General features: G+C 42.8%; 1 protein-coding gene across 1 annotated transcript in view; it reads left to right on the top strand.

Moving 5' to 3' along the window:
* The window catches only part of A4GALT (alpha 1,4-galactosyltransferase (P1PK blood group)), a 54,960-nt gene extending 41,861 nt beyond the window's left edge, over nt 1-13,099 (top strand). Inside the window, exon 2 of the mRNA XM_075899285.2 lies at nt 5,423-13,099. Coding sequence (XP_075755400.1) covers nt 5,477-6,550 — 1,074 coding nt within the window. The 5' untranslated portion in view covers nt 5,423-5,476 and the 3' untranslated portion in view covers nt 6,551-13,099. The remainder of the gene's footprint in view (nt 1-5,422) is intronic.
* Nucleotides 13,100-14,908: the final 1,809 nt, after the last annotated feature.

Genomic DNA, 14,908 nt, shown 5'->3' with positions numbered 1-14,908 from the left:
CAATCTGTTTCCTTTTTTCAACACCTACCTCCTCCCTTAGTCCAGATCTTATTCCTTCTGCATTTCAGTCAAATAGATTTTTTTTCTTCCTCCATGCTGCTGGAGCATTAGCAAGGGAAGAAACACTGAGGACACAGTCTTCTGATCTTAGTTCTTGTGTTCAGTTCCACAGTTGCCAGCTCCATTTAGAATAAAAATAATTCACCAAATGTAGTCCTGCAGGCAGCTGCTTTTTAGAGCATCAGAAGCAAAGAGGCATACAAATCTTACATCACTATTCCGGTTTTAGCTCAATTGAGGGCCCCCTTAAGGAAATCCGAATGAAAGAATTTCTTGTCTCTGGACTAAAACGATCAGTGGCCAAGCAGCAATTGCACTTTCAGATCATATTTGATGTGGCCTTTCATGCTGAGAACAGAAATCAGGCTAGAGCAAGGTATTTATGAGAACATATAAAAATGACCACAGTTGTTCAGGCCAATGGTCCAGCTAGCTCACTATTCTCTTCCAAACCTGGCTGGCTTCAGAGAGATTGACTAGAACTGGTGATTAGTGAGGAGTCTGTCCTGTGTCCTCCATTTTTAAATTCTGACAGTCCCAGGGACGCTTAGAACATGTATCCTTGGCCATATTGGGTAAAAGCCATTGATGGTCGTGTTCTTCATGAACTTACCTAATTCTTGTTTGAACCCAGTTATACTTTTCGCTATCACAACATCCCCTTTCAACGAGTTCCATAGGTTGACTGCATTGTGTGAAGAAGTAATTCCTTATGTTTATTTTTAAACTACTGGCTATTAATTTCATTGGGTGCCCTGTGGGTCGGGTCTTGTATTATGTGAACAGATAAATAACACTTCCTTAGATGCTTTCTCCACTCCATTCATGGTAATATATATATCTCCCTTTCATCGTCTTTTTTAAAAGATGAACAGTCCTAGACTTTTTTTAATCTCGCCTCACATGGAAATTCCATACTCCTAATAGCAGTTATAGATTTGGAAAAAGTACAGAGTCAAATATAGCCTTTTTTTTTTTTTTTTTAAAGTTCAGGCCACTAGTACTGCACACACTATTCAAGGCATGGGTGTATCATGGACTTACATAGTAGAATTATTATATTTTTCTCTTGTCCTTTTCCTAATGGTTTCTAAAATAGGTAACTTTTGTGACTAGTGCTATGCATTAAGCAGATGTTTTCAGACTGCTATCCATGATGACTCCAAGATCTCTCTTGAATAGTAACAGCTATCTAGACCTCATGATTTTGTCTGTCTTTTCACTGGATGATGACATAAGCCTCATCTCAGCCAAGTGTGAAATTAGAGCTCCTTTTCCCTGCTTCCAACCATGCAGAGTGAACTATCAATCCGACTCTTGAGAGAGCTACAGAGCAGAGACATTGGCTGTAATTATTTCCTTGTGTGCTACAGATTTAAAAACTGCAATTAAGACATGGTTGGTTTGGCTGGGGTGTGTGGGAAATCTAGCAACCTAACAAAGTATTTATAAAGGTGGCCAAAAATGGTCTGTGAGATTGCTATGTCAGAAGTCAGTGTGCAATGATCTACTGCTGCTCCTATAAACTCAGAAACCAGTCAGCAACAGCAAGAGACCATGGGAAGCCTTGGACATTATTTCTATGAAGGTTTTATATGCTATGTGACTTTTTTAACTGAGATGCATACAAACAGAAACCTATCCCAGATGCCTTAGACACTGAGAGCATCTGTGAAGCTTTGTAAGGTGTAAGTAGACATTCAGCATCCTGTCCTGTCTAGATTATATCCTAAGTGAGGGGATTGGAGAAGAGTTGGGATACAAAATGGTGGGGGTAGGGAGCAGGATGAGAAGCTAGAGACAAAAAGGAGGGTTTTTTCTTGCAGTTACAGAAGTGATATAATATAGGTGGTGAAAGTCTGCAAAACGGTTCATCTAAGAATCCAAACATACTGTTTATCTGGAACAGTGAACCATTTTGGTTTGCCCATTGCTAGCATAGCTTTCATTCATCTCAAGTTGACACTGCAGTTATGTCAGCAGTGACTGAGTAAAAGCCCTGTTTTAGAAACTAACCCTCAGTTGGCACATGCTGCTTTCAGATCAATTGAGAATATGGCTTGCAGTTCTCTGCCCTGTTTTCAATAGATCTTTGCTGAATATACTGTAATAGCCTTTTGCTTTTCTGATCTTTCAGAAGAAAACCACAAAGGCAGGCAGGAAGGTGCTTTTTCTCACACTTATCACGCCTCCATGTTTTATATTTCCAAAATAGATTTTTTTTTTTGCTCCCCCTCCCCCAATAGACAAGGCCTTATTCTCCTGGCAATATTAGAGTTTTGATACTATAGTTATGTCAACACTCAAAGCGTTAGTGTAAATTGGTATTGGGTGTTCATATTCTCCCTCCCTTTGTCAGCAGAGCGCATTGATTGAGGGGGCTCTTACTGACAGCGTGAGCAGTGCACCGTGGGTACTCTTTCCTGTAGTCTAACTCATCACCTTCGGCTGATAAGTCCTGTGGGAAGACAGAGATTGAGCCTGGTCCCAAGATGCAGTTCAATGTCCGATGCGTTTTCTTCTGTCCTGGTATTCCATGGGTTTCTGGCTTGTTTTCAAGGCATTTTTCTATGGCCCTTGAGTGCTGTGTACCCCAGCATCTTTGTGAGAAGACGGATCCTGCACTGTGCTTTTTGTGCTCTGATAACTACAAGGGAAGACATTTACTTACACTGCCATTTGCAATCACATAGTTACTAACTGAAGACGAGTTCCAGGTACCAGGCATGCTGTGTGATTATGCAGAGAAGCAGTGTTAGTTTGCAGCTGTTCCATTAATTCCAAAAGCAGAAGGTGGATGGATTTATTTGGAGTTTTGGCCCCTTTTGGGGGTTGGTTTCCTGGGTGGTGAGCCCTTAACCTGCATCCTCTCAGAGCTGAACTGGTTGTGTCTGCTGCTCTGCAAGGGGGCAGTAAACCTCACTCGAGTCTTGTCTGTGGAAGACCAGAGTATTTTCCCAAGCGGGACAGGGAGGCGGAGAGCCCCAGAGGGCAGGAAGGTGGTCATCAGAGGCATGATCACACCAGGGGACAATCCTAAGGGGACTTCTGTGATTCGACACATACAGAGGGTATAATAAACTGTCTGGGCAGATCAAATAACTTTACTTGCTGAATGGCAGGAAATTCTGTCCAGTGAACTCTGAGGAATCTCATTCCCTGGCCAGAACATTACAGGGCCAGTCACACTGGATGGCACTAATGTGTCCTGCTCCAACTGCAGATTGCGAGGGTAGACAGACTTTTCCCCTCCCTTGTGGAGATACCCTAATAGGACGCAAGGAAAGAGAAAAGGACACTGGGTGTTTCCCCTTCTACTCCAGAAGCTGGTTTTGGTAAAGCGAGGTTCCGGGGCATAGGCCTGTGTTGCGAAGGAGGAGGTACTTAGATTTAAATATTAAAACTTTTACAATGAAAATACCTAAATCAGGAAGCCGAGCACTAGTCAATGGAGAATGGAGCAGAGACAGAAGTGTGAAAGCAATCTGGCCCATACTCTCACATGATAGGCAGGGGCAGGGCTGGCCCAGAGGCATTCTGGCGCCCCAGGTACAAGTGTGCGGTGCCACCCCCAGGCGCACAGTTCATGCGCGTGCCTGCCCTTGGGGAGTGGGCCCGCCTTCCCGGGGCGCACCGTGCTAGCGCATCACAGTCCAGCCCAGCTGTCGCTGCCGGTGTGCACGCTGGGCCGTGTAGGGCACCGTGGCCGTGGGGGAAAGAGTGTTGCTGGCTGTCTCCACAGGGATGCTGGTGGGCTGGCGCTGCGGGAGCTGGACACGTGGTGCCTGATGGCAGCTATAAGGGATGCCATGTGCCCCTTACAGCTGCCATTAGGCGCCCCCACATCGGTTGGTACCCTGGGCAGCTGCCCGGTTCGCCCATGCCTCCGTCTGGCCCTGAGCAGAGGCACTGGAACAATTTGTTGATGGGGGAGCTGAAAGCCGGTGAACCAAACTGCAGAACCCTACTATATATTTTAGAAACCTGCATCTGTCCAAGAACTCCTCCTAAACCCATGGTGTCCAACATGTTAGCCGTGTGGCTATTTGGCTGGTTGAGTGTGCCTCGTTCACTATAGCAGTAGCCACTATAGTTGGACTGGTTGGACATCAGTTCGAAACGATAAGAACTAGGGCCACCAAATTTGGCATGCAGCCTCCTCCTATCCTATCTTAAAGCAAGGTCAGAGTTTGGTTGTGTCAGGACAATGGGATGTCTGGAACTTTATTTTCTCAAAAAAATGGAAAGGGAGGGGTTTGGTAGGAGGGACAATAATATTCCAGAAAGACCACAGGGCAGCAGGAAGGGGGACCAGTTGGGGGACCAGGATTGCTACAACCCATTGGGACAGGGCTAGAGAAAGGGAAGCTATCTACTATATATTTCAGAGAGTTTGTCTGTCTAGCTATCCCCCCGTGAGGGAACATTTTTCCCTCCCCCAGCTGTGCCCGCTGCACTGTCCATGGAGAGGTGCTTCTCACCAGGCCCCAAGCTGTTATAGTGAGAGGCCTGGAGTTGTCCTCTCTCCCTAGGGGACAGCCTGTACCCTGAACCCCTCCTCCCTCGCCCTGCCCCCAGAACAATGCTGGGTAAATCATCTTGTCTGTATATAATGGAAATTGCTTCAAGCCAGGGGGCAGCAGCAGCCCCAGCATTCCTAGTTCTAGCCCCTATGGTTGTGGGACTTTGTAACAACAGAACAGCACAATGGGATGTCACCAGGAAAATGAGAACACCAAGTCAGCAAATATCATGTTTGTTTGCCAGGCTAGCAGTTGGGAATCTCTTGAGAGGAAGGCATGATCACTGGGCTGGTTTCACCTAAGCAATTAGTTTAAGGAAATGATTGTCCTTGTCTTTATTAAGACATTAACAGTCTGTCATAACAATCACAGTTGCACCACAGTGCCTTTTTTCAGGACTCTGGGACTGTTGAGATGGCAGTCCTGCAGAAAAAGTAGACCCTCCCCCCATTCCCAGCTCTCTAGAATCACTACTACATTAGTCTGGTGAGGCATATGGCCTAAAGTGAAAGAAGCTAATTTAGGGGGTCAAATTCTGCCCTGTGCAACACCATTGAAATACGTTCAGTTGCATGCGTGTAAACAAAGGGCAGAATTTGGCTACGTGGTATTAAAGGGAGCAGGGTATTATGTTAAGCACCTTGCACAATAAGGCTTCAGTCTGTTTGGGGCCCCTCCCTGCTGACGCAATACTTTATTAATCACCCGTATTATTTGTAAGTCAGTATACTGTGCAAGTCAAAATATATAATTGCATAAGATTCCAAAATATGGATTGGTGTTAACTGTTATGTTTTGTCTTTATTGTGCTGAATAATTTCCTTTTTCTTCCCCCCCAGATCACCCTATTTTTTTTTTATTGGAAGAACAAGGTTCTGCAAGGGAGGTGAAAAATGTACAAAATGCCTATCTGTGTGCTACAGCTAAGTAGAGTGGTGATGAACCACAAGCTCTGGGCTGTGTTTATCATCACCTTTAAGTTCATGTCCTTTGTTTCCATCATGTTCTATTGGAGAATCACCGAGGATGCCAAAAGCAAGACTCTGCTCCATGGGCTGCCTCTGGAAGTCAAATGTCCTCAATCTGTGCTTTCTCCTCCCTCACCTGTATCTGGCAGGCCACCTCCGCTGCCAGGGGATATATTCTTTGTGGAGACCTCAGAGCGAACCAACCCAAGCTTCCTCTTTATGTGCTCTGTGGAATCAGCAGCCAGGGCTCACCCTGAGACTAAAGTTGTCATTCTTATGAAGGGCTTGGCAAATAGAAATTTCACTCTGCCAAAACACTGGGGTTTCTCCCTGCTAAGCTGCTTCCCCAATGTGGAAATACGGCCACTGGACTTAAATGACCTTTTCTCTGGTACCCCCTTAGCTACATGGTATTCGGTGGCCCAGCACCGGTGGGAGCCTTATTTCTTACCCATACTTTCTGATGCCTGTAGGATTGCTATCATGTGGAAATTTGGGGGTATCTATCTAGACACAGATTTCATAGTCCTTAAGTACTTAAAGAACCTCACCAATGTGCTTGGAATCCAGTCCAAATATGTATTGAATGGGGCTTTCCTCTCCTTTGAACCCAAACACAAGTTCATAGAGCTTTGCATGCAGGACTACGTAGAGAATTACAATGGTTGGATATGGGGGCACCAGGGCCCGCAGCTTTTAACCCGGGTCTTCAAAAAATGGTGCTCTATCAGGAGCCTCCAGAGCAGTAAAAGCTGTAAAGGAGTCAGTACTCTTCCGAGAGAGGCCTTTTATCCCATCCGTTGGCAGGACTGGAAAAAGTACTTTGAAGTGGTCAGCTCTTCAGAGCTTCACAGACTCTTCAAGAACACCTACGCGGTGCATATTTGGAATAAAAAGAGTCAGGGGACAAGATTTGAGATCACCTCAAAAGCTTTGCTGGCTCAGTTACATTCCCACTACTGCCCTTCAACATATGGGATAATGAAGAAGTATTTTTGAAAGGAATCAATTGACCCACCTGTCGCCTAATGGGACAAATGAAGTAGCCAAAACTTCTTCGGCCTTCCAAGCAAAAATATAAATTTGAAAGTGCTTATTTGTGTGTGAATCATCAAACACCCAGCAGTGAGGTGATGAAATTAAAAGTAGGGCAGACTGAACCTAGTTTGAATGTGGAAGTTACCTAAAGAATGAACAGTGCTTACCTCATTTTCCTTCCTTTCCTTACACTCAGGTCTCTTTTTATTATTTTGGCTGTGTAAAGGGACCCTAAAACAGGAATAAATATTACACCACTGTGGCAGCATAAAGAGGTCTTAAAATGAGATGAAACAATCTTTATGTTGTCAACATGGAATAAAGAGGCCTTACTATAAATAAATGACAAAACTGGACCCAGGTCATTGGTTAATTCCTGTGAACTCCCAAATATCTCAAAAAAAAAAAAAAAGTGAGGGCAGCAGAGGGAAAATAAATTCAGGAAGGAGTTAAAAGGAGGATTAGAAAGACCACAAGGGACAAAATAAGGAAGACAACAGAGAAGAAGGAAAGGATTAAGAATTTTTTAAAATGTTTTTTCTATTTTTTTCCTTACTGCAGAAACCAGAGGCTGAAAGGAACTTCCATATGTTCCAGCTTATATTTATATACTTTTATTTATAATGGGACACTGTGTACAAGGAGCCATATGCTGTGTAGTCCTTGCTCAGTTCTTAATGGGGAAAATTCCCACCCTCTCTAATGAGGCTTGACCGGGTAAAGAATTCAAGGTTTGTCCAAACTCTTTTTTTAAGTAAAATTTCTAAGTAGCCATGGGACAAACTTTATTTTAAACACAGGTCAGAATTTAATATGCTATGAAGATGCAAGCGATGGGTGTATCCAGATCATTAAGACATTCATTTTATTGGAATGATCTTTGCATACACCTACCTCAGCTTTCCCCACTCCTTTCATCACTGTAGTATCTGAGCAAATAGTAATCATTTTATCTTCAGTGCCATGGGGAGGAAAGTACCACTCTCATATTTTACAGATGAGTGGCGGGGGCACTGAGAAATTTAAGGATGGGATTAGTTGCCCAAATATCTCTGAGGAACTGAGCCTGAGCTCCTTGCCCAAGATCACATGGGAAATGCATGGCAAACTGAGAATTGAACCTAGGTTTTATTCTGAACCTCACTTGAGCACTGAACCTGAAAGATGATGCTCCTTACACTGTCAGGTCTTCCATATTTCTGGCACAACGTAGCCTGGAAGTGCAGGGGTTTTCTGAATAAATGCTACTGAAAGCATATGACTCTGAGAAACTTCCTACCTGATGCAGGAGTGGGTGGGGGGGGGGGGGGAAGGGGCAGAGAGATGATAGTTATGTTGTGGAAAAAGCTGTGTCTTTGCAGGCTCCCAGCACTGGGATGAGTCCAAGGCGAAACCATAAATGCTTTGGGACTCTTTATCTTGTCAGGAAATTCCAGGTTTCCATAAATTCAGTGTAAAGTAAATGACAAATTCTAAATTTCCCTTCTTGCACAACAGCTGTAGCCATGTGCTATGGTTAATGAAGTTTTGTGGGTGTTACAACATGTGAATCTGTCAACTGATCTGTCGGGGGCGGGTGCGTCATTGCTGGAGGGCAATGAATGGGATGGCTTTTGCAATGTTAGAGGAACTTGTCACTGAAGGGATTGGGTAGATTGCTGGATACTGGGGTGTCAAGGAGAAGGAAGCATTGGGTGGGGGAAGAAATGTTAATGGCTCCATTTTCCAGGTTTTGAGCCTCCATTTGAGGCTTCTACTGTGGCAATCTGAGCCCCTCTGCTGTCTTTTATTCAACATCCTCCTACATGGCTGCCTCCTAGATTGAGACTTAGCCCTGAAAGGGATTGAACATCTGCTGTGAAGTGAATGGGAACTGGAAGAAACTAGTATCTCATAGGTAGGGTTTTGCCAGATGGTTAAAAATATCAAATTACCCCCCCCCCCCCACACACACACACATTCTTTTGGGGGGTGGGGGAGACCAAAGTTGTTGACCAAAAAAAAAGGGCTCCAAAAATTCTACCCTGCCCCCAAATCCAAGAATTAAAATAAAACGGCATGTCCCCTTTAAGAGTGAGTGAAGGGATAGGAACAGGGAGTGGCTGAGCACTAAGACCCAGGAGAAAGCATTGCTTCCCCTAGGTCTTTTGGCCAGCAGCCATTTTGTGCCTGCGGCCTTGGGGAACCAGGTAAGCATTGGGGCTAGCGGTGTTGGGAGCCGGGGAGGGGTCTCGAGGTGGGGGGAGGCCAGGCCTGGCCCTGAGTGTTTGTAGGGTTGCCAGGTGCCTGGCATTTTTGCCTCCTGGCCAGGGAAAAATTCAGACAATACCGGATGTTTTAAGTGTCCAGTATTCTCTGATTTTTTTTTTTTTTAAACCAGACAGGAGTCAAATACTGGCCTGTCCAGGTGAATACCGGACACCTGGCCACCCTATGTAGGAGGCACTCCACGCCTTTTCGGAATAGGCTCTTCCTAATTATGTTGGAGCCAGCTGTAGCCTCTGCAAAGGGGGAAGATAGGTTGGCTGCCTGCCTCTGTCTTGATCACTGCTGCTTCTTGCTCTTTGATTCAGCTGTGAGTCTACATCCTGATTTAGAGTACAGCAGAACTGATGAAGTATCAGTGACTAGAAGAGAGGTAGGCTGCCAGATAATGCATCAGTCTGGGTGTGTACACTCTAACACAAGATTTATAGTAAAAGGGGGTCACCCAGGGAGACAGCCATGTGTTGAGATGGGGTTGTTATGGGTAAGTGGACATCATCCGTTTCCTACTCTTTACTCGTAAAGGAAACCACTAAATATATTTCCGACACCTTGCCTGAGCCTTAAATGGTGGTGGTTTTTTTTTTTTTAATGAATAAAGATGGGCTTGAGCTACCAACCTCAGATCTAAAAATACACTTCTCTGAAGTTCCAAGAACAGTGGCTGATCCAGCACTCATTTCATGAACATGGCTAATACGGAATCCTAATGGGATGGTATGATCTGGCACTGCTGGAAAACCACTTCAACTCATGATCCTACCATCACCTCTGACCCAATCTGACCTTCAAATCTGCAGCTGCTTCAGGACTTCTGCTTCCCAGCTCAAACACAAGCAAGCACAGACTTGCTCAGCGGAGCCAAGGCAGTGAGTAAAATGAAGGACAGCTTGAAGCATAGCAGGATACAAACTCTTTATTTCTTTCTCTGTTCACTTGCAGCCATGCAAATGGCAGAAACTGCCATGTGAAAACTGACCCCTTCACCTCACAAGGCTAAGAGTCATCTGGTCTGGGATTTAACTTCCTCCTAAAGTTTAGGTCTCACACTTAGTTTTGCTCATCTTCTATACGTTCTACAGTCATTTTGGATCTCTTTGGTTTCTCCACAGTCCCCACCAAGTGTACTTACCAAAACATGCAGCCCCAGGGTCAGTGTAAAATGATATCCTGTCTCCATCCATTGGAGCCAAACTGTACTCATTGTAGCTTTGCTTAGTCCTACCTCATGAACACTTTACAGCTGTGACATTAGCATTGATAGCCCATCTCTTCTCTCCCCCCCTCCACTTCCCCCCCCCCCCCTTGTATCAGGCAAAAATAGCAGCTGCACTATCTAAATCAGAGATGAGCAAACTGTGCTGCATGTGGCCCGTTGGGGTTCTGTGTGGGGCCTATGAGAATATATTTTGTTTACCATTGACCCCATGCATGGTTGCCAAATTCTGCTGGTTTCCATCTACATAGTGTGTTTTTTTTTAACCTACTGGTATTAGAAAAGTGACATGTACAGTAAAGCACGGGCACATGAATTGCACACATTGACTGAGAGCTGTGTGCCTCCCTCTGCAGCCAAACAAAATGCTGCTATGGTTCAATTGGCACAGCCTGCAAATTCTAGGTACTCAAGTGCAGTTAGCAAAACTACCCTATCCCAGGTGACTTGTCTTGGTTACAACAACCTTGCAGCCTACTAAGATGGAGGAGGGCCACTCATGAAGCCTAGGTTGCATCTCACTGATTTAATTGGGTAAAAATGCAGGGAATTGCAGGCTGGAACAGATCCCTGGTCTGTGTAGTATGGTATCCTATTTCGAGTATTTCTCTCTTACTTGCCCTCAGTCCAGCTGAGCAGTGAAAGGTTGGCTGAACCAGGGACAGCCCAGTGATCAAGGCAGAGCTTAGTTTAGTCAGGCTGCCTCAGTGTTCATTTTATTTGCTCACACTCTATGCCTCTGAATGTCATGTGAAATATAGCACTGTTTATGTGGAAAAGTGCCTTTTCCTATAATGGCCTATTTCACTGCAACTCTCAACCTGCATAAAGAGTTTTGCACTAATATGTTGTCTCTCCTGCTGTCAATAGAACAGAGGTCAGTTTGTTAAACTGAGAGGGAGTTCCTCAGTTGTAGAACATGGGAAGTTGGATCAGTTGTGTCCTTACAGATTAGTTTGATATGATTCATGGTCATTTAATATCAAGCTAGTCTAGACTGTAGTGAAATGAATAAGGGCCGCCTTTGCACATTAAGGATCATGTATCTTGGATATCTCCATTCTAACAGCTGCCTTAGTGATCTTGATAATACAGATAAAAAGGGTGCCCAATGGAAATCAAATAGTTCATCAACATGGTATCTCCATGTTGAGGAAAATCCACATGGCGTGACCCTCTCATCCATGCATGAGGAAACAGGATAATCAATAATGGTTGTATTTGAGTCTTTTGCCCCTATTATCCCACCTCAAGTGATACACGGCAGATCTGATTTTAAAAAATGGATAAAATATTGTTCTATCACAATGCAGCTTTGACTAAAACAATATTTTTTTGCAGGAACATAATTGGGTTTTTTTTACTAAATTTTACAATGGGTATAAGGCAAAACATTGTGTTTCAAATAATTTTTATTTGGATTTTGGTATTAAAAATATATGTAATATTTTAATATACTATGACAGTTGCAACAAAATGACTGGTGATTGAAACATTTAAAATCTATTGAGATGAAGTGTTAGTTTTGTGTTTGTTTAATCTTTGGTTCAAACAATATAACTTTGGCTTTGATTTGGAACAGCTTTTTTTTTGGCTTACTTTCCTGCAGAATGTCAGACTCTCCTATAGAATAGAAATTGTGGCTCCCAACCAGGTTTAATAAGCTATGATGTATCTGATAAACCAGCCAAATGCAGTTCAATGTGATAGAATCATTATTGAGAGAGGAAAGGGAAATTTTGGTTGAAAAATTCAAAAAAGCTTGAAGTGGTCCACTTGAGTAAGTCAGATCAGTCTTTCCTTGAAGACTGTCAAAATGTAATGGGTGTTCCTGTTATATTGCACCAAGATATGGAAACTGTTGAGGACTCTTTTTTTTTTTTAAAGCTGTACGTAGGGCTTATATTGATGATTGAAATAAAAGAGAAGAACAGTTCACTGTAATCTTTTCTCACTTTTTTTGTGGTACTGCCTTTACGAGACAGTTGGGGTCAGGATTTTAGCTTCTAGGCAAAATAGGCTCTTGCAATATTGTAGAATCTCCTGGGGTGGGGAGTTTTAAAAGTTTTGCTCTTATTTTGAGTTTTGGCATGGGTAGAGACCACAGGCATTGTTTTTATTGCCAGAGATCCTGAATAAAAAATGCTGGCATATTTTAAAATAAAGAATTTGTGCTGTTTTGTCTGGATAATGCCATTGGATGCCTTTTCAGAAATGATCTCTTTTTTTAAGAAGAAGGTAAAACCAAAGCAGCCTTTGGCTTTTTTCTACTGTTCAATGTTTGGGGGGCGGGGGAGGGAGGGGAGATGTAATTTTTATCTTTTTTTCAAGTTTTTACAAATTGTTTCATTTTGTTTGTGATTGGTGAAACTTCCTATATTCTGCATTAGTTATTGTCAAGACATGAAATTTTCATCTCTTCACAAGAAAAACCTTGAATAATTCTTTGGTAACCTATTTAAAATAAGGTTGGTGATTGTGGTCCAGAAAATGGACTGATGTCTACGATGTAAGAAATTGTACTGTGATTTACACTACAGGCTGAACTCTCTTGTCAGGCAACATCCGTGGTCCAGCATGATTTTACTTAGCCAGATATCCATTTACCATGGATGTGGCCATGTTTCCTGCAGTCCCATTAAAAACTGTTTATAGCCACCAGTGTTCTGAGCTGTTATTTAGCTCTGTTTTACTCCTAAATGTCTAAGAGCCCTGTACGCAGTGGGAGTGTTGGTAATGCTGCTAGACGTTATTGACCTCTGTAGTCTGGCAAATTCTCTGGTTCAGAATCGGTCAGCTCCGAAGGGTGCTGGACTAGAGAGGTTCAACCTGTCCTGTTATCGGTGAAGTCAATAATCAAGCCCTTAAACTAGCATTGATATTTAACCAGCCTTTTGGTCTTAATTGTGGAAAACTTGCACTTCTACTAACCTACCTGTATTCTGGGACCTGATCCAAAGCCTGTAGAAACGAGTCTTTCCAGGGACTCCAGTGTTTTCAGAGGAAGGTACAGTAATGGATGAATAAATGGATGAATAAATAAAGAACCTTGTGCACCAGTGCTCATTTTGATCACCAAATTGGCTTATTTGTAAAATTAAATATGTAGCTCCCAGGTTTGTCTTGTAAGGTTCAGATAGGCAGTAAAATTGGCAGGTTTATAAACACACAGCCCTGTGTGAATATGCAAATACCTGATGATGATTTTTCAGTGATTAAATATTGGCTCAGCTTTATTTCTGTAGCTTTGCAATGGCAGATTGTGTTCTGTTGTTCTCAAATGTATCTGATAATTATTTCCAGTATGTTTAAATCATGTTAACTGTAAAGTGACTGAAATTTTACTATGATCATACTGGATCATGAATGAAGGGAACAGATTTCACTTTTAATGTACAAATATTAAACATGTTAAACACTAAATAGTAATGTTCTTCTTGTAATTGTGTATAATGGTGTTGTAGCCAGTTCCAGCAATTTAGAGAGACCAGATGGGTGAGGTTGTCTTTTATTGGACCAGCTTCTGTTGGTAAGAAAGGCTCTTCCTTAGGTTTGGGAAAAGCTCTCTAGGTCAAAAGCTTCTCTCTCTCTAACAAGTTAATTCAATAAAAGATAATTGTCGACCTACTTGCAAGGAAGGATGGGAAGCATTGCATAAGGACATTAAAATGGCTGGCTGAACTGGCTTAGACCAGAGTCCATCTGTCTTCCAGTAGTGACCAATGGCAGGTGCCCCCAAGGGAATGAACAGAACCGGTAGTCATCACATCATCTATCCTGTTCCTGGCTTCTGACAACCAGAGGCTAGGGACACCATTCCTGCATATCCTGGCTAATAGCCATTAATAGATAAATTCACAGAGAATAGGTCCAACTTTCTTAAACCCTGTTAGTCATGAACCTCCTAACATCTTCTGGGAAGGAGTTCCACAGGTTAACTGTGTTGTGTGAAGAAATACTTCCCTGTGTTTTAAACTTGCTAGCTATGAATTTCATTTGGTAACTCCTAATTCTCATGTTATGGGATGGAGTAAGTAACTTTTTTCCATATTTACTTTATACACACCAGTCATGATTTACAGATCTCTGCCATATCCTCCTTTACTAGTCTCTTTTCCAAGCTGAAAAGCTTGTCTTATTAATCTCTCTTCATATGGCAGGCAACAAAAATTAGGGGTATGGAATGACTTTTTCCACTTAAAAAAATACCATCTTTTTAAGATGAGGTGACCACATCTGCACTAGGGATGTGACTGTTTAACCAGTTAACTGGTAAGCCTCACCTTTAAGTACCTAAAAGGGTGTAACAAGGAGGAAAAAAATGTTCCTTGACCTCTGATAGGACAAACTGCAATCTAAACCCATTGCTTCAAGGGACGTTTAGCTTGGTCACTAACCACCCTAGCAGGCTATTTTTCCTAAATGCTGGAATAAAATACCTAGGGAGGTTGTAGAATCTCCATCACTAGAGATTTAAGAGTGTTAGACCAACATCTGTCAGGGATGTTCTAGTCAGTGTTTCTCAACTAGTGCTAGGAGTACCCTTAGGGCTACTTGAGAGAAGTCTGGAGGGTACATCAACACAACTGATATTTGGAGAGAACTGAATTTTTGTTTTAAGTTTTACACTGCTTTATTATTTTTGTATTTTTTACAACCAAAAATTTCATTGCCCACCCGGCTACGATTAAGTTGTGGTCACCTTATTTTGAGATCTGTAACCTTCATTTTACGAGGAATTACACCTATTGTGAAATAGTTATTTTGAAATAGGGTGCAGGTAGACAGCAGAGTTGTGGTTATTTCGAAATAAGGGGCCTTCAGGGCTTCCCACTCTG

This window comes from Pelodiscus sinensis, chromosome 1 (assembly GCF_052426305.1).
Source record: "Pelodiscus sinensis isolate ZL-2025 chromosome 1, ASM5242630v1, whole genome shotgun sequence".
NCBI lineage: Eukaryota > Metazoa > Chordata > Testudines > Trionychidae > Pelodiscus > Pelodiscus sinensis.
The sequence above is the reverse complement of the archived record's forward strand: the minus strand, read 5'-3'. Positions and strand labels throughout refer to the sequence as shown.